The sequence below is a fragment of the Melozone crissalis genome, unplaced genomic scaffold (assembly GCF_028551555.1).
Source record: "Melozone crissalis strain CALT ecotype California unplaced genomic scaffold, PUWL_Pcris_2 ptg000007l_1, whole genome shotgun sequence".
In the NCBI taxonomy this organism is placed as follows: domain Eukaryota; kingdom Metazoa; phylum Chordata; class Aves; order Passeriformes; family Passerellidae; genus Melozone; species Melozone crissalis.
In genome coordinates, this window is record NW_026535785.1 from 19,783,963 (window position 1) to 19,806,823 (window position 22,861).

Sequence of the window (22,861 nt, forward strand, 5' to 3'; positions counted from 1 at the left end):
CAGTTCATGTTCCCATTCCCACCTCAGTATTCACTTTTGATATGCACTGAGTAGGTACCATGGTCTGTCTGGACCCAGACAGATTGTGGGGGGTTTTTTCTGGTTGCTTCATTAAATAGTGATTTTCAGTCTGACAAACATTCTGAATGTCCCTTGTTTCTCTCCCTTCACTGTGATTAGGACAGAAGATTACACAACAGTGAGTACGAAGGTGATTATTACTCTGTATGCTGACAAACTCATTTTCTTTGACTTTCCTTTGGGTTTTAAAAGCAAACTGTGCCCCCCACAGATCTTATAAATCTGTGTGTTTTCTCCTTCCAGTCTGACTTTGTCTCATGAGCTGTGCCCAAAACTCCACTCTGTGTTCTTTCAGTTTCTCTGCTGCCTTTTGCTCCAGGTCTATTCCCAGGTATTTTTCCTCCAGGTCATACTGAGGCCAATGGACCAAGCCCTCCCCGTTGGGATTTCTGGAAATAACAGAAGGAAAAGTTAGCTCTCCATTTGCCAATCCATTGCTGTCAGACTGCTCAGGTTCAGAGCATTTCAGAAAACCAGCAGGTGAGTCCAGCTGATGTGATTCTGGTACCTGAATAAATGGACAGTATTTTATGAAAATGGTCATCAGTGGAACAGCAACAGTGTAAAAGTTGCCATTCCTTTTAAATCTAAAACTCCATTGCTGATGGAGTAACTGCCCTTAGATTTTTTTCTTCCTCATTTTTGCTGGTTTTTTAAAAAAGACCTTTAAGAAGATAAATTGCTTCAATATTTCTCTTAAATTCTGTCAAATTTTAGGAAGCACCACATAAGTACTGCTTCAGGCAGGTAAGTATGTTCTGGGCAGCACAGACTGAACTTGAGCTGTAATTAGCACTGTGATTCTCACCCATTTTTAGCAAAGTTGGTCCAGTATCTCATCACAGTTCTGCTAAGTTCATTTTCTTCTTTTGTAGCACCTCCTGCAAAGGGAGAGATGGAAGGGCCACATTAGAAAATAACTAATGAGTATCAGCTGTATCATTGCAACACTTCTGGTTGCCATGAGGTGTTGGAGGTTTTTCTAGCAAAGACCTGCAGATGAATGATGTAATGCAAAGTATCTGCTACTGAAGACAGAAGATGGTTATGCTCATAATGATGCTTATGATATATAAGGTATGCTAATAATAAGTATAGTGTTTATAATACATATAAGAGAGAACTTCTATTCTAAAGACCTGCGGTAATTGAAGTGAGAAGTAATGAGGGTCTAAAAGGAAGATGGAGGAAATATGGGTACATCACCAGCTAAGAATGGCTTTCCAAAGACAAAGGCAACCTCAGCTCCATGATCTGCTTTTACAAACTCTGGTACCAAACCTTCCACGGAACTCGGCCGATGTTGGAATTCATAAAAGTAGACTGGGTTGCCAGCATCTAGAGGATACAGAAAAGTGCTGGTTTGAGAGCTGAAAACACTGCTCCACAGATGATAAATATTCATGAAAAACTGTTTTGGTTAAGTGAAAACACTACCAGTTTTCTGGATACTGAAAAGTGCAGCACACTGTCCACACCACCCCCAGACAGAATTGTACAGCTGTTCTGAAGCTGCTGGGTACCTCTGTGGGATCTGGCCACTTCCACAGATGAGATGACAAAGTAGACATCTCCCAATGCATCCAGGAGGCCATCTCGGACCTGGGCAGGGCTTTCTGCATCCCCCATGTACTCCTTGTACACTCTGTCAGCAACTTCAGATGTAAGACCCTGAAACAGCAATGAAAAGTATTATAATGATGATGAATATTGTAAGGAACAACGGCAGTGGGTGAGTGTGGCCTCTGCACATCCCTGGCTAATCCTCACCAAGAGCTTTCAGAGAAAATCCCCAGCTGTGTCAGAGTGTGGCTCAGAGCTCAGAGTGGAGTTACACAGCTGTGGGTACAGGTGATCTTGGGGACAAGAGGGATGCAAGATCAAAGGATCAACCACCTTTAGATAAGTAGCAGTCAGTGATGCTGACTCTTGTCTCTTCTGTGCAAACACCTTCACAAGAGCACAGAAATCCTGCTGCATTTCATCAAATCCATTGATTGTTGTCGATGACCATATCTCTGCTTTTCAGAACAAGCCTGGGCTCTGCATTTCCAAGTTCATGGTGAATCTTTGTGTCATTGATTGATCCTTGCAAGTACTGGCCCTGCTTCTAGGGTCCTTAATTCTTACCTCATAATCTGTACTTTTCTATGGAGTAGCTTCAGAAGAGCACAAAGGCACCACAAAGCCAAGAGATTTGTAAATTACAGGGAAGCAAAACCTCGAGAAACCTGAAGGAAGGTGTCAGTGCACCCCAAACATCTCGGGCTTTCCTTTCCAGTGCCCAGCTACTGCTTTAGGAGGTTGTGTCCCATAGGTCTCCTGCCAGACCTGCTGCTGCTCTGCATGTCTTGCCTGACCTGGGGGTATCTACAATGTCCAAGCGACCTTGTTTATGTACCTGCATCACTCCTGCATTCCCACAGAACTCCTTTTGAAGAAGTGGGGCATTTAGGCTGGGAATGCAGAGAGTATTTCCAGTGACTGGAGGTTGCAGGAGTGCAGCACCTGTGTGCCTGTTTCTGCCCCAATTCAGGGAGCTGTCCAGCACAATGGCATTTCCCTGGGAAATGTGTCCCTCCAGGGGTAAAACCAGGCAGACCAGCCAAGCAGCAGCACTGGGATATTCTGAAACTGGTCTCTTACCTTAATGATTAGTGCTAAGTTGCTCTGTAAAATTTGACGTGCAACATCTTTATCCAGACCATCCACAAGAGGCGGAAATTTCATCAGCTGTGTGATACAGAGAATGATACTTAATAAAACAGCCTCTGTTTATAAAATGATGTTTTAAGATCAACACTATAATTCTCTTACCATAGGAAGTCCCCATCCAAATTCACAGTTATTTACTCCTATGATGTATGGGACAGCATTGATTGATTTTTCAGAGAGTAATTCCCTAGGACTCTTTGGAAAAAATACACCATCTACACATGCACTGATGAAAAAGATATCCTGAACAAAAAGTGAAAAAGGAAAAAGAAAGCTTCTTTAGTGCATTCATTTTACTTCCGAAAAATGTTCAGATTTTAACTGCAGTTCCAAAGAGAAGCCAAATGAAAATACAAAACCTAATGCTATCCAAGCCATCTTAACATTTTCTCTGACTGCTTTTCTGCACTAGGCAGGAGGTTCTGTGAAGATTAACATTATATTTCTAATGTTTGTGAAGCAGAAGTTATTATGCTGAATTTACATCTTTCCTTAGTTAATTATGGTCATGGATATGTGGAACAGTGGGGGAAAACCACTTCTCTATTGAAATTTCAAAGGTACATAAGCAATGTGATAAGAACTTTTAGGTAGGACATAATATATTATTTGATTTTCAGGTTCTCCAGAATCATCTGTCTCATTTTCTTTTCCTTGCCCTAGTTGAGCATGACAGCAACCCACAGGTAGCTCCAAGTGCAATGCAGAATGAAGGGCAGGAACCTGTTTGCACTTTTCAGGCAAGAATTCACTGCAGATCTGCAGTGCTGTCATGTCCTGAAAAAGTCAAGAACGTCAGCTTTTACATCCACTTCAGGTTCTCCTAATATTACTGCCCATCAAGGGTATTCTCTGGGATTAAAAGATTCGCACTGTCATTTAAATGCAAGAAGAATTATTTCACCTCCATTTTCAGTGTTATCTGTAGCAGTTCTTCTTCAGTTTTTCCTCTCAAGCATTCAACCATTGCAGCTGAACTGGATTTTTCACAGCCAGAGACAGCAGCAATTTTCTGCAAGCAGTGAGAACAAACAGTTTTGGACACATTTCCTCTGTCTGGCTCTATGAGACACTGAGTGTGGCAGGAGCAGCCAAAGCTCCTGCACAAAGGATGCTGGAGCCTGGCTTGTCCCAGCTCCTGAGGGAGGGCACTGGAAGCCCTCACAATCCTTCACACCACGGGCTGGGCAGGAGGGGAAAACCTCTGCCTCCAGGTTTTCTTGATACAGAAATATTCTGAGACAATGCTGGTAAATAACAGGCTGGGCTGAGAAGGCTGGGTGACATAAAGGAGTTAGAGAATAAACCATCTGCATGGCAACAGAGAGCACATTCTACCACTCTTGGTGATGCTGTTTTGGCTGGAGCAAGAGCTGCCATTAGAGACAGCTGTCTCTTTGATGTACCAGCTTCCAGGTTCTGGAAATTGTTCCTTGCAGTTGAAGTGAAAAGAAAGGGCTGGAAGCCTGTAGTTCTCAAATTTAAAAAAAGCTGAATAAAGTCTTGTTTATTTGCACACTACAGGCATCAAACAGGAGGGGTAGAGTATTCAGAGTCTGATACTCTTTTGCAGCAAAAAAGTATAAGTTCAGGTTTTTTGAAGACACTACATGTTACAATATTCCTTGACTTTACATTTTTCTCTTATTGGGTATATCTGGGTGTTTGAAAAGCAACACATCATTAAACATGTACTATTTGCACACAGAAATACTGTCTTTAATGACTCCTTTGATTCACAAGAAATGTGAATTCACATGATTCAGTACTTTGGACTGAACAGTTTAAGATATGCAGAACTATCTGGAAAAAGGAATTAAAATTACCACAAGTACCCACCTGTGCTTCCTCGTTAGGCTGGTCAGTGAACAAGCCCAGGGCTGCTGTGCCACTCTCTGAAATGGCCTTGTGGAACAAGCCCTTGGCCAGGGGAGATAAGACCTGTGAGAAAGCAAGGACAAGCATGACAAGCAGTGTGTTCTCCCCTGGGATTTTGGGTTTCAGTATCAGCAGTGGCCATTGGGGGCATTTTGAAAGCCCATGTGCTAAGAGTGTCCCTGTGCAGCCTCTGGCCACAGCCCAGCTGTGCAAAGTGCTTTGGCAGCGCTGGCAGGGATGGGGAGCTCAGGGCCTTTCCCTCCCCTGCCCTTTGCTCCCAGGGCCTCCCAGCAGCACCCTGCAGGGCAGGTACAGATGGGATGTGCCCAAGGCAGGCTGGCTCTGCTGCAGAAGGGCAGGAAAGAGCTTTTGGCCACGGGAAGCAGGGATGTGCATGCCAGGTACAAGGAAGCCTGGCTGGGCTGTGTGAGCTGTACCAAAGTGGGAGCGACTGGAGAAGGAGAGAGTCACGGCCAATGTGCTCTGTGTTGGAGTAAAGATTTTACACAATCACAGGGTCACAAACTGCAGGGCTGCACCAGCTGCCAGAACTATTCACCTCAATCACTTGGCACATGTGGCTGTCAAAGCAAACAGAAATTGGGCAAGAGTGCACAACTCCTCCTAAAGGACTTTTCTCATTAAATTAGACTTTGAGGGGTTTTTGACATTGAAAAAAACATCCCAAACAAATGAGAGTTTAATTCAACAGATGAGTAATAACATTCTGTTACTTCACCACAGCATTTGAGTATGAAAAGGACAAATTATTATCATTAAAAATCTGTGTTGTTCTGCTTTGTTGTGTTATCAAAGACCCAGGTGATGTGTCACTGTAACCCTGTCCCTTTTCTCTCGCTGACTTCCCATGCAGATACTGAAAATGGATGGAGGGGTTTTCCCCCAAGTAATTACAATTCGTGATTACTGGGAACTTACAAGAGCAGAAACACTGATTCCTCCTGCAGATTCTCCAAAGATAGTGACAGATCCTGGATCTCCTCCAAAATGCATGATATTTTCCTGAATCCAGCGAAGAGCCGCCACTTGGTCTAAATATCCCCAGTTACCTCGGGCATGCTCATCACCAGTGCTGCAGGGACAGAACAGATTTGTTCAAGTGCTCAATGCAAGCCAAGAGGCAGAGGAAAACACAGTCTGTGGTGTGAGAAATCATCTGCCATTCTCTACAGAGAACTTCCCTCCAAGACTGACAAATGGATGGCTCGGGCACCCCTGACATTGGAGCAGCAGCCCCACAAGAACAGACCTGGAAGCTGCCTTGGCACTGGAAATCATCCCCAGTGCTGCAGGTGCAGTTCAGAAATGTTTCTTTGCATAAGCAAGTCTTCTGCACTTCTCTTTACAAAGGCTTTGCACACATCCTTTTGGAAATCACTTGGGAAAAACTGACATCAACCAACTTACCTAAAATATCCAGCAATACCGAGTCTGTACTGAATTGTTACAACCACCACGTTGTCAAATGCTGCAAATACTGAACCATCATATGATGAAGCTGCTCCAATAACTAATCCACCTCCATGGATCCATACTAGGACCTGGAAAAAGAAACAGAGGATCAACCCAGCTCAGGTAAGAGCCCCCACTGAGAAAAACTAAATATAGCCCATGATACAACATTTTGTGCTACTTCACTCCTATTCTTTCTGAATACATTTCACAAATTGCAGAAATCATTCAAATCTGAGGCCTGCAGGGCTACAAAATGGCACTGCTTTTGTTAAATGTTTACACTGTGTCAGAGCCCTGTGACTTTGGACTGATCCTTTGAATTAAATCAACCACTGCTTAGCTAAATGGCAATACAATTTTACTTGTAAAATAGGATTTTGTGCTTCTTTAATTCCAGCTAATATTTGCTGGGACAAAGCATGTAAGTTGTTCATCACTACAAAAGTCCCCTGCATGTCTGCTCATGGCAGAGATTGAAGTTTTCCTGTCAGATAATTTTGCTGAAGGTGTTGTAAGGATTTTGCTTACAGGCAGCTTCTCCTTTTCTCCGGTAGAAACAGGTGTGTAGACATTTAGGTACAAGCAATCCTCAGACACTTTCAGAGGAACTTTCTCTTTTCTGTTGGTAGCCATATCTGAAGCAAACTGTCCTAGTATTGGGTCCTGTAGACACCTGAATAAATGCAAAAGTAACAGGCAAGCGAATTCACTAAATCCTGAAAGCTGTGAAGAGAAACATTTTTGCACTTCCACAACAAAGTGCCAAGCAGAAACTGATCTGCAGCACACGTTTAGATTGGTATGTGAAATACATATGCAAATCTAAATGAATTATTTGAAGTCTCCAACAGCTTTTTACTTTGCAATGGTAGATATTGGACTTGAGACACTAAACAGGGCCAGTAGAACAACTCAAGGGAGTGAGACATTTACAAGGTAGATTGGAATTGCTGTGCATTTCCTATGTGCCCTTTTAAGCACTTGACTCAGCAGTTTCCCCCTAACGTTGTATTCCAACATTTCCTCAGCTCCTTTCTGTCCCTGCTCCAAAGGTTTCCAGTGATTGGTAAGGGCTGGCCAAGTGCTCCTGAGGCAGAGCATTGTCTGTAAGTGCTGCTCCATCTCAGCTCTCTCTGATGCCTGTCAGAGAGCAGCTGCTGGCACAGAGAGCAGCTCCCAGAGTGTCTTTAGAAATGCATCCACTGGGACAGCTGCAGGTGCAACGAGGGGGCACCAAGGAATTTGTCTTCATGGATGGCCCTGTGAGCACATCAGAGTCCTGGAAGTGCCCAGAGTTTAACATCATGACAGGGTCAGTGGTTTGGTCATGGCCTTACATTGGTGGATAGGAAGTGGCGTCTCTGACACCTTCCCATGGCTCAGGTGGCTGGGGTTCAGAAAACCTCAGTGATCCAACGGGAGGCTTAGCAAAAGGAAGTCCCAAAAAGACATTTACAGTCCTCTCAGCTGTGTCCACGTGGAATTGGTACCCTCGCACTCTCCCGTATTTGGTCTCTGCTTCTGGTTGTTCTGTGGGACAGCAGCACAGAATCACATCACTGCTCTGGTTGTAAGTAATTGCTACATTTGCTACTTAAATGTACACCTTTTGTGCTCTTAGACAAGTAGTTTTTGTACATAAAGCTTCCACAAACTCCCATGAGCTTTAACACTATACTATCTTAATATGCTATTTTATTTTACTAATTTGATCACTAGTGTTTGCTCATTTAAATTTGTTTAATTTAAATTTTATTTTATTTTTTTAAATGTAATTTTAAATTTATTCTGATAAATTATCATTATACCTTTATTAAATCAGTAGAGCTGATATTATTTCAGGCTTCATTTTGATTGGCCTCAATATCCATCTCCTTCAGGTATATAATTTGTATTGTCTTACCGATAACAGATTAGTGGTTGCATGGAGATCTTACTATTATTTTTTTGCCCTGGGTTGTTAGATAAAAACCCATTTTAACCCCATGTGGGAAAGTTCTAACATCAAATACAGATGTGGTACTGTGGCTGTGCAGCCTCAGCAGGCAAGATTTTGGGAATGGGATATGACTTTTCTTATTGTAAAGAAGGCAAGTAAAACAAATGACTGAAAGCAGATTAAAAACTGTAATGAAATTTTTACGACTGCAGCTCAATTTGTGTGCCCAGCTCAGCCCAGGGTTTGTGCCCATCTCTGCTCAATGTTTGTACCTGCCTCAGCCCAGGGATTGTGTCCAGATCAGCTCAGGCTTTGTTCCCATCCCTGCCCAGGATTTGTGTCTATATCAGCCCAGCGTTTGTGCCCATCCCGACCCAGGGTTTGTCCCCATTCCTGCCCAGCCTTTGTGTCTATATCAACCCAGTGTTTGTGCCCATCCTTGCCCAGGGTTGTGCCCATCCCAGCCCAGGGTTGTGCCCATCCCTGCCCAGTGTTTGTGCCCATCCCTGCCCAGGGTTTGTGCCCATCCCTGTCCAGGGTTTTGCCCATCCCGGCCCAGGGTTTGTGCCCATCCCTGCCCAGGGTTTGTGCCCATCCCAGCCCAGGGTTTGTGCCCGGCTCTCGGCTGGCCCCGGAGGCAGCTGCAGGTGCCCTCTGTCCTGCAGCTGCCCCGGGCCGTATCCCCGGTGTTTACCTGTGGCCACCAGCGCCGCGGCCCCGAGGCAGAGGATCCAGGCCAGCCGCGCCGTGTCCCTCGCAGCTGCCATGGTGCCACTGGCCCCCAGCCCGCGGGCCGGGCCTTTATAGGCTGGGCCCGGGCCGCCTTACGCAAGGCAAACCCGGCTGAGGCGAGGCAGCGCTCGGGCTGCGAGCCAGGCCGGCACTGCCGGGCCCGGCCCGGGAGCGGGGAGCCCTCCTGCCCGCGGGGCTCCTGCTGCCTCCCCAGCGCTCCTTTGCCACGGCAGTGCCGCAATCCCGGGCACCGCGGCCTCCAAGCGCTTTGCAAACGGCCCGGCATTGCCGGGAGCGCTGTCCTGCTGCTGCAGCACCTCCGGCTGCGGCCCCGGGGGAGGCTTTGCTCAGCCTGCCCCGCACACACCTGCGGGGCACCTCGGCTCTGCTCGCTCCCATTCACTGCCTTTGGGACTGAGATCTGCGGGTGGGAAACACAGCCTAGCCAGGACCAAACCAGAGCCCTGCAGGTGTACTTTCACCAAAGTAAACGTGGAGTCATTTCTATTCTCAGAAAAGCACATGTGTGATTTACAGTGCCTGGAGATAAACCCCAGCCAGCTTTAACCTGGCTGCTCGCAGGGCAAACTGGAGGCAGGCACTGCAGGTGACCCCAAGCAGTGCAGGCTGTGTCTGCAGCCTGTGCTGGGTTTGTGGTGGCTCCTGAGCCCTGCCCCAGGGCCCTGCCCGCCCTGCCAGGCTGTGCTGGGTGCAGCTCCTGAGGCTGAGGGCACGGCCAGTGCTCACTGTGCCCTGCCAGATGGGCAGTGCTGTGAAGAAAACAATGAAGACAAAACCCGCTGTGCAGAGTACCAATGAATTTGGGCCGTATAGGTGGTCCCTGGCAGGCCTTTTGCCTTGATTCTCAAGAGTAACACTAAAGGTCTATTAAACTGTTCTGGGAGTAGTCTGCACTGTTTGAATATACAATCTGTGCAGTAATGATAAAGGTGTGTATTTTTAAACGCAGTTAATGGTACTGGGGGCTGGGGTACCAGTGATGCAGCTGAGAATAGATGATCTTTTACCTCTATGTGTGTGATGAATGTTTCCTAGACACCTCAGAAGGACTGCACTGGAGTAAGGTCTGCACTCTGTTTGCCTGCTTGGGTGCTGCTGTGCATTCTCTCACTGTCTCCTCTTACCTGGGACTGTTTTTGTTCCTGGCAAGGGAAAACTCTTTCCATGCAAGATGGAACTGCAGGAATTCCTCCTTGTGGCTCAGCTCCCACACTGGTGAGCATTCATGCCTCAGCTCACTCGTGACACACAAGCTACAGGAGGGGTCCTTTGCTGCAAAGCCAAATATCCTGTACTCCACCTGCTGCTCTCCCCTTTTGATGTAACAGACTTGTTATCTTCTATGACCTGATCTTTGCTGATTTTACTAGACTCTATATTTTCCCATTTACCTTCCTTTTATTTTCCACCTTCATTACTGTTTTAGTTTCCAAGCTTTTCTCTTCTTTGTTCTATTCACTAATTCTCTCTTAAGTAGCCACTCTGCAACTACTCTGAGCCCACATCCCATCCACAGGCCTAGAGAAGCAGCCATTCTGAAAATAGTGTGTGTGCAGACCAGTTTTTGTGACCTCTGCCCATCCTACTTACAGTAGGATAAGATAACAAAAAATGGGACTTTAGATCCCTTCAGCCTTGTCTGGAGATACTTTGGTAGATCTACAAGCATGCCATATATGCTTTGCAAATGTGGAGACTCTTACTCCAGTGGCACAGACTTGTAGAATCTGAGGACAGTGCTATATACCTGGTGAATATGATTCTTGAATCCTGTTTGGCATTAAATTAAAGAGATTTTGCAACTTGCCCTCAATCAGTGAATAATGCATAAGTCATAATGTGACATAATTCATACGTGAATAATGCACAAAGGTCAATAAAAAATTCCTGCTTCATGATGACCTTCGCCTCTTTGTACTGCAATAAACGGCTACCTGTCCTGATTTCAATAACTGAAAAAAACCAGACAAATATTGTAGTAATCACATATCCTCTGAACAGAAAGAGACATGATTATCTCCCAGGATTTTCCTTGGAAGCTGTGAGAAAGCTCAGAGAAAACAATTCTTATCTCCATTTTGCTGCACCTGTGTTGTGCACATGTGGAATGTGTTATGGAGATTGTTTACCAAAGAGTGGTTTCTTAACTGGACACTGGTGGTGGTGGTGTTTGGATTCATTGACCAATTGAATCCATGTGTGTATATGGACTGTCTGGCAAGGGTGATAGTTTTTTTGTATAGTATAGTTGTCTTGGTTTGGAAAGACAGGAGTCTGCTAAGGAAGGCAGGAGTCTCTCTTGAAGTGGAGAATGTAAACCCTCCCCACTCCTTTGAATTGCTATAAACTTTAAATTAAGGGGCTCTTAGGCAAAAATATGGGAGCAGGAAATACCAGTTCTTTAATAGGGAAAGGGAAAAAAAAGGATAAAATAAACAATGCAGTACACTAAAACAACCCAGACAGAGTCAGAACCCAACATGGACATGACACAACATTTCAAAGGTTTGTGCAATGAAGATTTAGCACAACTGTTTTGAAATTATATTCCACTCACATAACAAAGGAGGTAAAAGAAAGAAGTGAGGACAGATGCTTAGGAGGAAGTTTTGCTTACCAAAACTGCAGTGGTAAAACAGTCTCACCCTGCTCCTGAGTTCTGCCTGGCAACAGAACTTGGGCAAGAAAATCCCACCCTACTTCTTCCAGTAAAGTAATTTGGAAAGAAGGGATGGGTAGCTAGTTGGTGTAGGACATTATTAGCCATGAACAATTAAAAATTCTTCCAGAGATATAGAGGGGAGCTGAAGGGAGGGGGAAGAGATGTTCATTGCCCTGTAGGACGCGTGGAGCTGAATCACTGCTGTGAGGCACCAGAGTGACCAGGAACGTGGCTGGGATTGTGGTAATTACATAACCTCTGCACAGAGAGAGACACAGCTCTCCCAGGATTTTCCTGGGAAGCTGTGAGAAAGCTCAGAGAAAGAATTAAAACAATTATTATCTCAATCTCTGCACCTGGCAGGCAATCTCTGTTTGTCAAAGATGTCTTTGACATCTGTTTAATGTCAAAGGAGGAGTTGTCCCTTCTTGACCAATAGGTGAGAGAAGATTCCTAAAGGCCAATCCAGGTCTTAGGTCCACCATTATTTCTATAAGAACTGTGGATTTCTAATAATAAAGTGCCTTTTCATGCCTTCTGATGATGGAGTCTCTGTACCACCTTCGTCTGTCCCCAGTATCCCTTTGGTGATATGGGATAGCTGGAGCAGCCTAGGAGCCAGGTACAGCAGACAAAGACATGGCAGAGAACTGATTCACAACTCTGCCATGAAGAGTGCAAGTTTTGTTCTTGGCAGCCAAAGCACCCTGGAGGGGCCCTGGGACAGACCCAGTGCTGGCAGTGAGGCTGTGAGCCAGTGCAAACAGGGACAGTGGCACAGGGGACAGCCTGGAGCACACAGAGAAGCACTGGGGAAAAGACAGAAATGTTAATCCTTGTAGGGGAGGCACAACTAGATTTAAAAGCAGAGAATTGTGGTTACTGGAGAATTTTTCTCCCTTTTCTAACACTTGGGAGAAGTCTTAATTCCAGCACTACTGTTATAGGTTAAGTACCACAGCAGTCAGAACTATCCTGTCTCAGTTGTAAAACCAACAGACAAAGCAGAACCTTCTGTAGTTTCATCTTCTTTCCACAGGGGACATTTCTGTATTTACACCACACCTAAGCTTCTGTACCACCAATAAACTTGGCATCAAGAGACTCACAAATTGGGTCTTCATTGATTTCCCTTTATTAAAACAATGTTGCTGCTACATTCTGTCTTCAGTCATGGGGAGTGACAGAAAAGCATGAGCATTGGGGAAATTTGGTAGCTGTATTTGACAAGTGAGGATCAACTGGAATTATTACAGTGAATAATTGCAGGTATGACAACTGTGAAGAAAAGGTGAGGGAAACACAATTTTATCCTCAAATATACTTCAATTAATTTTTTAATATTCTAATATTTTGCATATTATGCGCATGTTTAGACTGTAAACTATAACTCTAATTTAAACTTCATGTTTTGCGTGCTTTTGCTCTTTGTCTTTTCAAGGATCACTTTTTTCCAGAATTCTACCTTCTTTTCTTTCAACTTTCTGTCTTTCTTTTGTTGTAGATTTATCTGCAAGTATTCTTCATTTAGGTTGTAAGATGGCCATTCAACCAGACCTTCTCCATTAGGATTTCTGTAAGCAAGAGGAAAGAAGAGTGAGTGCCCTTTTCAGTCACAGGGGAATTCAATCCCACAAGTTAAGACTGAATCAGTAAACCAGACAATTCCCCAGTGCAAAGCAGCAGTATCTGTCATGAACTTCATGATTCTTACCCATTTCGAGCAAAGTTAGCCCAGTACTTCATTAGAGTTCTGCTGAGGTTCTTCTCTTCCTCTGTAACTTCACCTGAAAGACACAGTACAGAATAGCTGCTCTGTGTGGCAGAAATCAGGACATGGCTCCTACAGCAGCAGCAGATTTCCCTCTGTGAATATGCTGGCAATTGGCAATTCCAACGTGGCAATTGCAACACCACTGGCCAACATCACTCCTACAGCAAGCATCAGGGCATTTCAGCACTCCTCATGAATGACTTCAGCATCATTACCCTACTGTAGAAATCTGGGAGTTTGGGAACAAGGAAATAAGGTGATGTGCCTGTAACCTTCCAGGAAATCAGAGCAGAACCAAAAAACCCCCATGTGTTCTGCATCCCAGTACAACTCCAGGAATGGGCCACATGGCTGTGTTTCCTGGATCCCATTCTAGTTTTGTGGGACTGAAATTCTCCCTATTATTCAGAGCATGACCAGGCAAAGATTTCTCCTTTCTCACACAAGATGGTGCCACTCCATTTCTCAGCACTTCAAGAGTATTTCTTTAAATATAGTTACACATAACATAAGCTCACTGTATCACTAGGTGAGAATTATTTCAGTTCCTGTGTGTTTTTAATTATAAATGCATCTCAATACACTAAGAAAAATGTTTGGTATCTTAAAGCCCTTGATAAATTCAGGCAAAGAAGAAAAGAGCTGTTCAGTGTTTCCTAGTGCCAATGGTATGTAAGTAAAAAAAAAAAAAAAAAGAAAAGGCTCTGGTTACAGATTAACAAAGGGCTTTACAACACAGGTGGATTGCTCCAAAGTTCAATGAAGTTAAAAGGAAATACTTTCATTTATGGAGGCTTTGACGTACATATTTGATGAGACTATGAACTACTGTGCAAATCACAAAAACAAAAGCAGAAAACAAATAGTGAATTCACTTAAAATAAGCAGAATCTTTGTGTCTATGACAAAAGAAGAACTGTTCCTAACATGTTTCACAGGAAAGAAAATACTTCATGCTGAGTACTACTGTCTTAGGCATATGTAATTAAAGGATATTGCTGGATTAATTATGTTCCTTAAGAAGTGGCATCATGTTTCTTAATTGTTCAGTGACTGGCAGAGTCATTTGGAATATAAATACGTGGGATTCTGACAGAGGGCACTTCCAGAATCCCATGGAAATTTTAGGAGTACACCCTTAATCCTCCCTCAGTGGATTGGTTCCATTGGAATAAATGCTCAAGTATTAATTGAATTGTGAGGCAAAACAGACCTAACCATTGGATCTTCACACAGACAATGAAACACTGGAATTCCAAGTCTTGCTCTGAACATGGCTGGAATCACTTCCTGCAAAATAAGCCAAGTCCCCCATTCTCTGGAGCCGGACAGCCCATGGGATTTCCTCGAAGGAGGAGACACTGGCCTAAACTCCTCAGGAAAAGAAGAGATCCTGGATTTCCTGCTTCCCAAGCACCCTGCAAATTTAATTGATCTATCCTTCAATTTAATTTGCAGCCAAAGCTATTTGAAAAATTCATCACAGTGCTGGGACAGTGACAGTGAATTTTCTAGGAAATACCCTATTTGCTGAATTTCTGACAAGATGGGACTGACTGTGCTGCAGACAGGCAGACTGTAAAGAAGATGGAGAAGATGCTTAAATGCATAAAACCAATTCGGCCAGGAGAAAGGGTTATGGCTTGGTCTCACTGCCAATATATGCACTTTAATCTGATGGAAATTAATAGAACACTGAATAGAAAAATGCCAGGGCTACAGGACTCATTCAGGAGCGAGTGGTGTCTGTTCCTTACTGCGGAGCTGGATGTCTCCAGCCAGAAATGGCCCCCCAAAGACAAAGGCAACTTCATCCCCATGGTCAGCCTTCACATAGTCAGGTTTGCTGTCCCTGAATGCACTGGCCCGGTGCTGGAACTCAAAGAAGTAGGTAGGAGCTCCAGACTCTGCAAGACATAACAAACAGGGAGTTACAGAAGAGATACATAAACTTCAGCTGTCATCAGCTGTTCAAAATACTGCTTTAAAAAGAGCTTTATACTGGGCACATTTCTAGTGTAATTGTTACATTCAAATATGTACTTCTACTTTTAATGCAAAATTAAGTGCTTAGCTTACACACACAAAAAAAATTTGGAAGATCCATTCTAAGATAACATAGAAAAAGCAAAATATCAAATTATTTCCACTTTGGAATGCCTTGGCATGACTTGTCTACACCTACACACCAGAAAATTTACAGACCACAGAGTTGCTGATTTCCCAAACAGCCATGGGCCAAAGGACGAAGGTCCTTTGATATGTTTTAATTTTTAAGCCTGTATACTTCAGTTAGTAAATATTTACTTGTGTTATCATGCTCTGCTCTCAATATATTGTGATTATAAGCACACTTATACAGAGATAAGGGACACAACCCTGCAGACCTGTATCATTGCTCCCAGTGGGAATCTCAAGAAGGGCTGTCTACATATGACAGGATTTGTGTCTGCATCATTTGATCCAGCCTGCAGCAGGGGGTTTGAGTGTCCCACTGCTGCTGATCAGCTTACCCCTGTGATAATTCAGTGCTTTAATGGCTGGCATGACAATTGCCATGTCCCCCAGCAGGTCCAGGAATCCGTCCCGGAGCTCTGCAGGGTCCTCTGTGTCTCCCAGATATTCATCTAAGATCATGGGCAGAAAATCTGAGGGTACATCCTAAGAGACAAGAAACAAACAGACAATCACAGTCTAAATTAGCAGCTAAATTTGCCGTCTTTTAAACTTCAGAGATTCTGCAAAGGCACAAATGTCCAGGACAGCACCCATGTTAATGGGAAACAAAACTTATTCATGCTTTTTGTGGGCAAAACAACCCAAACAAACCAACCACCTTAGGTCAAATTTGCATCAGATTTATATGGGTTAAAACTCTGCAGGAATAAGTGTAGATCCAGCAATTTCTCCTGACAATATCTTCAGCTTCTGTTTTCGTCTGGAGAAGAGAGATGGGAATCACAAAAGTAAATTCTCAGTCCTTGAAAGATTTATGGACCATTAGACAAGAGGACAAGGCCAGTGGGATCTCCAAACAGTGTAAATTTTCAGGGTTAGAATTTGCTGCTTGAAAGATGCACCTCAAAACTAGGAGTGCAAAGTAACTACTTTAAAAGCTACATTTAATGTAAACATACTGAAAAATACACCTTGAAACTCCCTAAAGCAGGAGATCAGCCGTGAGATACCTTAACATTAGGAAAGCTATTACAGTAATCCCACAAATATGTAAGATAAAAGTATTCTTTGAGGTCTAGAATGAAAAAGGCATTTTCCCAAATGCCAGGTCTGGCTCAATCCTATTTCTGTGTAATTCCATACACCCTGGTCATGTCAACTTTGCTGGGATTCTCCCCAAAGCCTACCATGGCCTCAGCCCTCAGTAACACCACGACTCAAGCAGTGAGACCCAAATCTGTTACATACAAGAAAAAGAAAATTCACTTCTCAAATTAGGTTAGTGCAGCAGTACTTACAATCATTGGTAGAAAAACCTCTACAGCTGAGGCAATTGATTTTCTATCTCCTATTTCCCTCAAACCTTTCATTTTTGATGTCTGTACAGAGAGAAAAAAACAATGTTATTAGCATACCATTCAATGTCTCCATTATTTTAAACATTGAAACTACATTATTCCATTAATTCTTACTACTGGTGTTTATTTTTAAAGGATCATTTCATATGCAAAAGTGCAGCCCAATGCAGCAGCTGCCTTGAAAAGCTTGTATTTACTGCAGTAAACGTTGTCTTGGTGAAGGTTTCTAGATAAACCACTCCTAATACATAGTTTATCCTTAATTCAATGTTAAGAAACTTGTAAGACTAGAAAACATGAGGGCAGAGCTGAAGCAAAAAGCTGCTTCTGTCTCACAGGCTTATTGTCATTCTCTTGGGGGAGATCTTAGAAGTCACTGACTGTTAAGTCTGTCTCTAGTCCAATTGTTTGAGCCCTTTGAAATAAAACTAATGCAGTGTTCTTCCTCTTTTACAGCATTGCATAAAACAACTCTTCTGTCTGCAAAATAAATTCAAACAGATTTCACTTTGCATTGTTCTTCTGGGACTTACAACCAGCAACAGCCGCTTCATAGATTCAGAACAAATGCTTGGTACTACACAAAGGAAACATTTAGGAAATAACAGAAAGGGACAAGAAAGGAGAGGACACAAATCCATCTCCTGCAGTTTTTGTGCACTGAGAGCATTTGCTCATGTTTTGGAGTTACCCATTGAATTCCCATGAGAAAGGAGAATGGGCTGGGCACGTGCATTGTGCCCTCACTCTGCCCCAGGTGAGATTCTCAGATGAAAGCTCTTCCTGCAGGTTATGATACCAAGGGGAAGCTGGTCAAGGTGATCAGTGGCACATTTTTAAGCACACTGTGCATCAACCCTGACTACAGAGCCTTGTGGGGAAAGGATTGGCTGTACTTGTCTTTCAGGAACAAGTCCTTGATTGTTGCATTCTTTTGCTCTCTCTGCCTGGATGAGGGATTAAATCCGTAGGATAAGAAAGCACTGTACAAAACTGATGTTCCAGCTGCTGTGTCCATGCAATTTAACTTGCAGGATGAAGCCTCTCTCACCCTCTGTGACCCAGTGGTTCTGGGTCACTGCAGACCCATGATCTAAGCAATGTTTACCTTGTACGTATTTCCATCACTGCTAAGACTTGTCCTATCACTTAACCCAAACATTAAAAACACAATAACAATAAAGAATAGACATTAAATCACCGATCTAATGTTCCAGCCAAATTCATTGTTGGTGACTCCTATCATGAACGGGACTGCATTGAATTCTTTTCCAGCCAATATCTCCTCAGGTGGCTTATGAAGAAACACTCCATCCAAAACTAAGGGTAGAAATGAGATTTCCTGAAGGAAGAGGAAAAAAAAAAGATCAAATTAGTTGTTAATAGTATTTCCAATTTTTCCTTCGAATCATGTAAGATGTCCACACTGAACATCCAAAATGCAAAAAAAGGCTTTAAGAAATTCAAGTATCTACAGCCACTGTAACATAAATTCAGTTTGGCACAAGAGTGTAAAATGCAGGCCTGGCTGGGTCAAGTGTAGAGGAATGTAAAGAGTTCCTGATCCTGGGCTGTTCTGACATTAAAACACAGGGATGCTCAGGCCTTGCTCAACTCCACAGGTGCTGTGACACTGCCAAACTTCCAGAAAGAATTGATGTGTGAAATTGCTTCAACATTTGGGGAGTATTTTGACAAAAGATAAGAAAAATCAACTTTGGAACGGACCATCAATGAACTCTGATCAGAGGCTGAGCTAAAGTTTTGCAAGTGAGCCATTAAAAGTTCTGTTGCCATGAAGTGTCACCTACCTTGCTGTTAAGGACTATGTGCTCTGCTTCCTGCTTCCTCAAGCAGCTCAGCAGGGAGAGGGAGCTGCTTGCATCACACTTGAAGATACTGGCAATTTTCTGAAAATTATCAACAAAGACAAGCACTGTTATAAAATAATTATACATGCTGCTGTTAAGAGCTTGTTAGTGGCAGATTTAAGTGAGCTGAATAGACCTTTGAGTATTTTGTTCTACTGTTTGATCACAAAGTGAAATCATTCTGCTGTACTTCTCTTTCTTGCTGTATTTCCATTCACTGTTTTTTCAAACTTTGCTGTAGAGATAATACAAGCTTTAGCATAAACCAAATAAGGAAAGAAAATACAGAAACATTTACATTATTACTGTCTGCCATTACAGGAAAAGATATTAAAAGGCACTTATAGAAAGTGATTTTATTTTAAGTTTGGGGTTTTTTTGTTGTTTTTATATTTAATTAATTTACTTCACATAAAGGCTCTCCCTAAAAGACTGTAGGTCAATAAAAAGCTGAATTCTTCTTCTGGATTCTTGTCCATAAACTTTCCATAATAAATGCCAGAGTTACTGTATCAAGTATAGTGGGTATAAAAATGGACATTTGCCTGGCTTGATATGTGTGTGACTGAAATGCCTTTGCCAGCCCACAGCTGTTACAATCATACAGCTTTCCAATCTATTTCTAACACCAAACAGACCAAAATTCAACAGGTGTGCTGCAACAATAAACTGGATCAACTTTGTTGCATGGTATACAATGACATTTTCCCCTTTTCTCTTTTAAACAAATTATCACATAGAAGTATCCTTTAGATATCCATATATACCCTTTAAATATCCTATATAGATATATAGTATCCTTCTATCCATAGAAGAAGCCTATTTTAGGCTATAAAGGCTTTAAAATGCAAAAAAAAATGAGCTTACCTCAAGATCTGTTGAAAGACGTAAATTTTTACTGGGTGGAATTATAATTCCACTCTCTGATATTGCTTTATGAAAGAGACCCTTAGATAAAGGAGATAACACCTGCCAAGAAGGGAAGAACAAAAAGTATTTATTCTACACTAACATCCTTACCTTACAAATTTATGCTAGTTATAGTCTATTAACTCCTGGATTCAGTTGGGAATTACACATCTTTATTTGCTAAATCTCCAGATTTCGCCCAATGTGCTGTTAAACTCACTGTCAAAAACCATAATTAAGCTTCTGAAGATTTTTATTTTTATGTACTATGTACCTACATGTGCAAAAACAGAGCAAGATCCTGCAGATATCCCAAAGAGAGTGACAGAAGCTGGGTCTCCACCAAAGTGCTCGATGTTTCCTTGCACCCACCGGAGGGCAGCGACCTGGTCCAGGTACGCCCAGTTCCCAGGGGCGTGCTCGTCACCAGTGCTGGAAGGGAAGCACAGAGCAGTGGCACAGTGACAGTGGCACAGCAGAAGCCATCTCAGAAAGCATAGAGCAGTGCCACAGTGACAGTGGCACAGCAGAAGCCGCCTCAGAAAGCACAATGACAGTGGCACAGTGACAGTGGCACAGTGACAGTGGCACAGCAGAGCCATCTCAGGAAGCACAGAGCACTCCTCAGCACAGTGACAGTGGCACAGCAGAAGCCATCTCAGAAAGCATAGAGCAGTGCCACAGTGACAGTGGCACAGCAGAGATCACCTCAGGAAGCACAGAGCACTCCTCAGCACAGTGACAGTGGCACAGCAGAGGCCACCCCAGCACTCTGTGCTTGGTGCAAAGTAACCTACAGCCCCTCAGGGTCACACCTCAGCCCCTGACTCCCTCCATTCTCTGCTCACCCCTGCTCAGGTAGAACCCTGGCCTTAACTCTGCCTGAGTTTTTGCTTTACACAGCAGAGGATGGAAGCAAAGGCCAGAACAAACATCCTGCCGAACACCAAATAAGCCCAGCTAAGGTCTGATAGCAGGCTGCATGACCATGCAGATGGAATGTACAGACATTTCTCAGTGTTCTGAAGTCCTGATGTTGGTGAATTATGTACATTTAAACCACTCTAACAGTGGGAAGTATCGATAGAAGCTCAGCACATTTAGCAATCAGAACTACCCATGCTTTCAACATGACAGCAAGTACTTTTTACGAAGTGAAATAGGTGTTCTTACTTGAAGTATCCAAGGAGTCCCAGTCTGTACTGAATTATAACCACCACAACATTCTCATAGGCTGACAGTGCAGAGCCATCATAGCGAGCAGCACCACCAAATATGAAATTGCCTCCATGGATCCACACCATTACCTTGGAAACAAAAGGGTGAGACACACCTTTATGCACTGGTTTGCAGATTTCACTTGAAAAAGGAAAACAATGTCAGAGAATTAGGAACACCAAAACACTGAAGCACGATGGCTGCTGAATTTCAGATTGGTGGACTTGGAATTTTACATGCTAATATTATTTCTGCTTGTGCAGCATCACATTTTCAAAAGCAGTTAAGTCTCTTAGGAGCAATCATTACTTGCAAGCTTTATAAAACACAAGCTTGTTCAATGGTTTACATACAGGTAACTTATCCCTCTTGCTTGAGCCAGCAGGGCTGTAAACACTGAGATACAAACAGTCCTCAGAAGTTTGGAATGCAAGGTGCTTTTCTTTGAAGTTTTTTTCAGCTGTTTTCAACAGGGACAGATCTTGAGGACAGCTTCACAAAAAAAAAAAAGCAAAAAAAAAAAAGCACAATTATTAGTACTAAACCTGCAATAGCATCAAGGTAACAACAGAAGAGAAAACTTCTTTTGCACCCAGCTGAATCCCTACAGGGTGCTTGAATTTTGTCTTATCTATAATCAGTGAGAGGTGCAGCCTGTAAAAGCACATTTCAACACCTGTACTAGAAACACTCCAGCAGTACTGGCAGTGCATCCACCACCAAATATCAACTCAGGCCCCTGCACCCCAATAAACACAGCTCTGACCAGCACGGGCAGGCTCTGCCTACAAAAGAACAGCTCTCACAGCGGTGGGTGAGAAGTTGCATCTCTCACACCAGTCCAGGGTTCAGGTGGTTCAGGTGGAGAAAACCTCAAGGATCCAAGAGGGGCTTTTGCAAAAGGAATTCCAAGGAAAACATCGACAAGCTTGTCTGTGCCCTTCACATTTGTCTGTGTTCCTTTGAGCCGTCCGAGTGCAATGGTCACTTCTGGCCCAGCGCCACTCTGTCCTAGGTAAAACAAAAGGAAAAAAAATTAAATTGCACCTTCATAACTGTCACAAAGACTTTTCCATTAAGTATTTTTAACTGATTGTTTAATTTAGAACATTTCAGGTTATTCGTTTCAATTTTGTTCAGTCTTCATATTGCTTTGGTGGAGTGACAGACACTCCCTGCCAAGCCCTCATGCCAGTGTCATCTGGAGCCAGGTAGGGCAGGATTTTGTCACCCTGCAAGAGCAAATTTCAGAGCAAACAGTAAACCCATTAACACTTCCTAAATTTATCATTCAACAAAATCTTGAAAATATTTTGTTTAGAGAATTCAGAAATGTTGCTGCTTTCTACCTTTTAAAAAAGACAGAAAGCTTTATTTTCATTAAATCATCTCACAAAGTTTCATCTCACAAAACCAGTAATTTTTGCATCATGAAGGCATTTTGGCAGATTGGTAATCAAAGCAGAAGAGATTTACCGCCTTTGTAAAAATCATTGGCACTCGGTGCAGTGGCTTCCCCAGCAGCAAGATCACCACCAGCCCACCGAGCTCACCTTCTGCCCCGCACAGGAGGAGCGCTACAAACCCAAAGCAGGCACAAAGGACCGCGATCGGGCTCGCAGGAGCCATGGTCACCCCCGGGCTCCCGGGGGCTCTCTGCGCTTTTATACGGAACAGGAGGGGACAAAGGTCCCGGCGAGGGCAGCCGGGGCACGGAGCGAGGCTGAACCGCGGCGTGACCGGCAGCCAACGCCTCCAGAGCGCCAAAAACAAACAGGAGAGAGATACAGACCCTGATCATCGATACGGCACCTGATCAGTGACACAGCACCTGATGGTCGATACAGCCCCGATTAGCGATACAACCCCCGATTATCGATAAAATCCTGATCAGCGATACAGCCCCGATTATCGATACAGCTCCTGATCAGCGATACAGACCCTGATCAGCGATAGAGACCCTGATTATTGATACAGACTCTGATAATCGATACAGCCCCGATTATCGCTACAGCCCCTGATTATCGATACAGCCCCGACTATCGACAC

General features: G+C 43.5%; 2 protein-coding genes across 2 annotated transcripts; both read right to left on the minus strand.

Moving 5' to 3' along the window:
• Window positions 1-8,864, minus strand: LOC128950994 (fatty acyl-CoA hydrolase precursor, medium chain-like). Its single transcript, XM_054296120.1, has 13 exons — window positions 8,784-8,864; window positions 7,488-7,680; window positions 6,679-6,823; window positions 6,103-6,236; window positions 5,614-5,767; window positions 4,636-4,737; window positions 3,701-3,808; window positions 2,899-3,039; window positions 2,728-2,814; window positions 1,605-1,752; window positions 1,288-1,419; window positions 890-962; window positions 1-470 (listed from the first exon to the last, which is right to left on the minus strand). Exons 1-13 carry the CDS (start codon window positions 8,854-8,856, stop codon window positions 296-298), a joined length of 1,665 nt encoding a protein of 554 aa, XP_054152095.1. The 5' UTR covers window positions 8,857-8,864; the 3' UTR covers window positions 1-295.
• Window positions 8,865-12,664: 3,800 nt separating this feature from the next.
• LOC128951057 (fatty acyl-CoA hydrolase precursor, medium chain-like) lies at window positions 12,665-22,441 on the minus strand. Its single transcript, XM_054296212.1, has 13 exons — window positions 22,366-22,441; window positions 21,619-21,823; window positions 21,166-21,304; window positions 20,768-20,901; window positions 19,873-20,026; window positions 19,553-19,654; window positions 18,626-18,724; window positions 18,016-18,156; window positions 16,755-16,835; window positions 15,792-15,939; window positions 15,036-15,185; window positions 13,219-13,291; window positions 12,665-13,078 (listed from the first exon to the last, which is right to left on the minus strand). The coding sequence occupies exons 1-13, from the start codon at window positions 22,439-22,441 to the stop codon at window positions 12,889-12,891; spliced, it is 1,692 nt and encodes a 563-aa protein (XP_054152187.1). The 3' UTR covers window positions 12,665-12,888.
• Between the last annotated feature and the right edge of the window lie 420 nt (window positions 22,442-22,861).

Bases quoted from the DNA above. Each gene is read 5' to 3' on its own strand.
- LOC128950994 (XM_054296120.1), bottom strand. From the start codon at position 8,856: ATGGCAGCTGCGAGGGACACGGCGCGGCTGGCCTGGATCCTCTGCCTC. The intron at 5,768-6,102 runs GTAAGTTGGTTG...CTGTCCCTGCAG, and splicing joins GGTATTGCTGGATATTTTAG to CACTGGTGATGAGCATGCCC. The intron at 1,420-1,604 runs GTACCCAGCAGC...TGTATCCTCTAG, and splicing joins AGTGGCCAGATCCCACAGAG to ATGCTGGCAACCCAGTCTAC.
- LOC128951057 (XM_054296212.1), bottom strand. From the start codon at position 22,441: ATGGCTCCTGCGAGCCCGATCGCGGTCCTTTGTGCCTGCTTTGGGTTT. The intron at 21,824-22,365 runs GTGAGCTCGGTG...TGTTTTACCTAG, and splicing joins CCTCCTGTGCGGGGCAGAAG to GACAGAGTGGCGCTGGGCCA. The intron at 15,940-16,754 runs GTAAGTACTGCT...CTTGTCTCTTAG, and splicing joins AGGTTTTTCTACCAATGATT to GATGTACCCTCAGATTTTCT.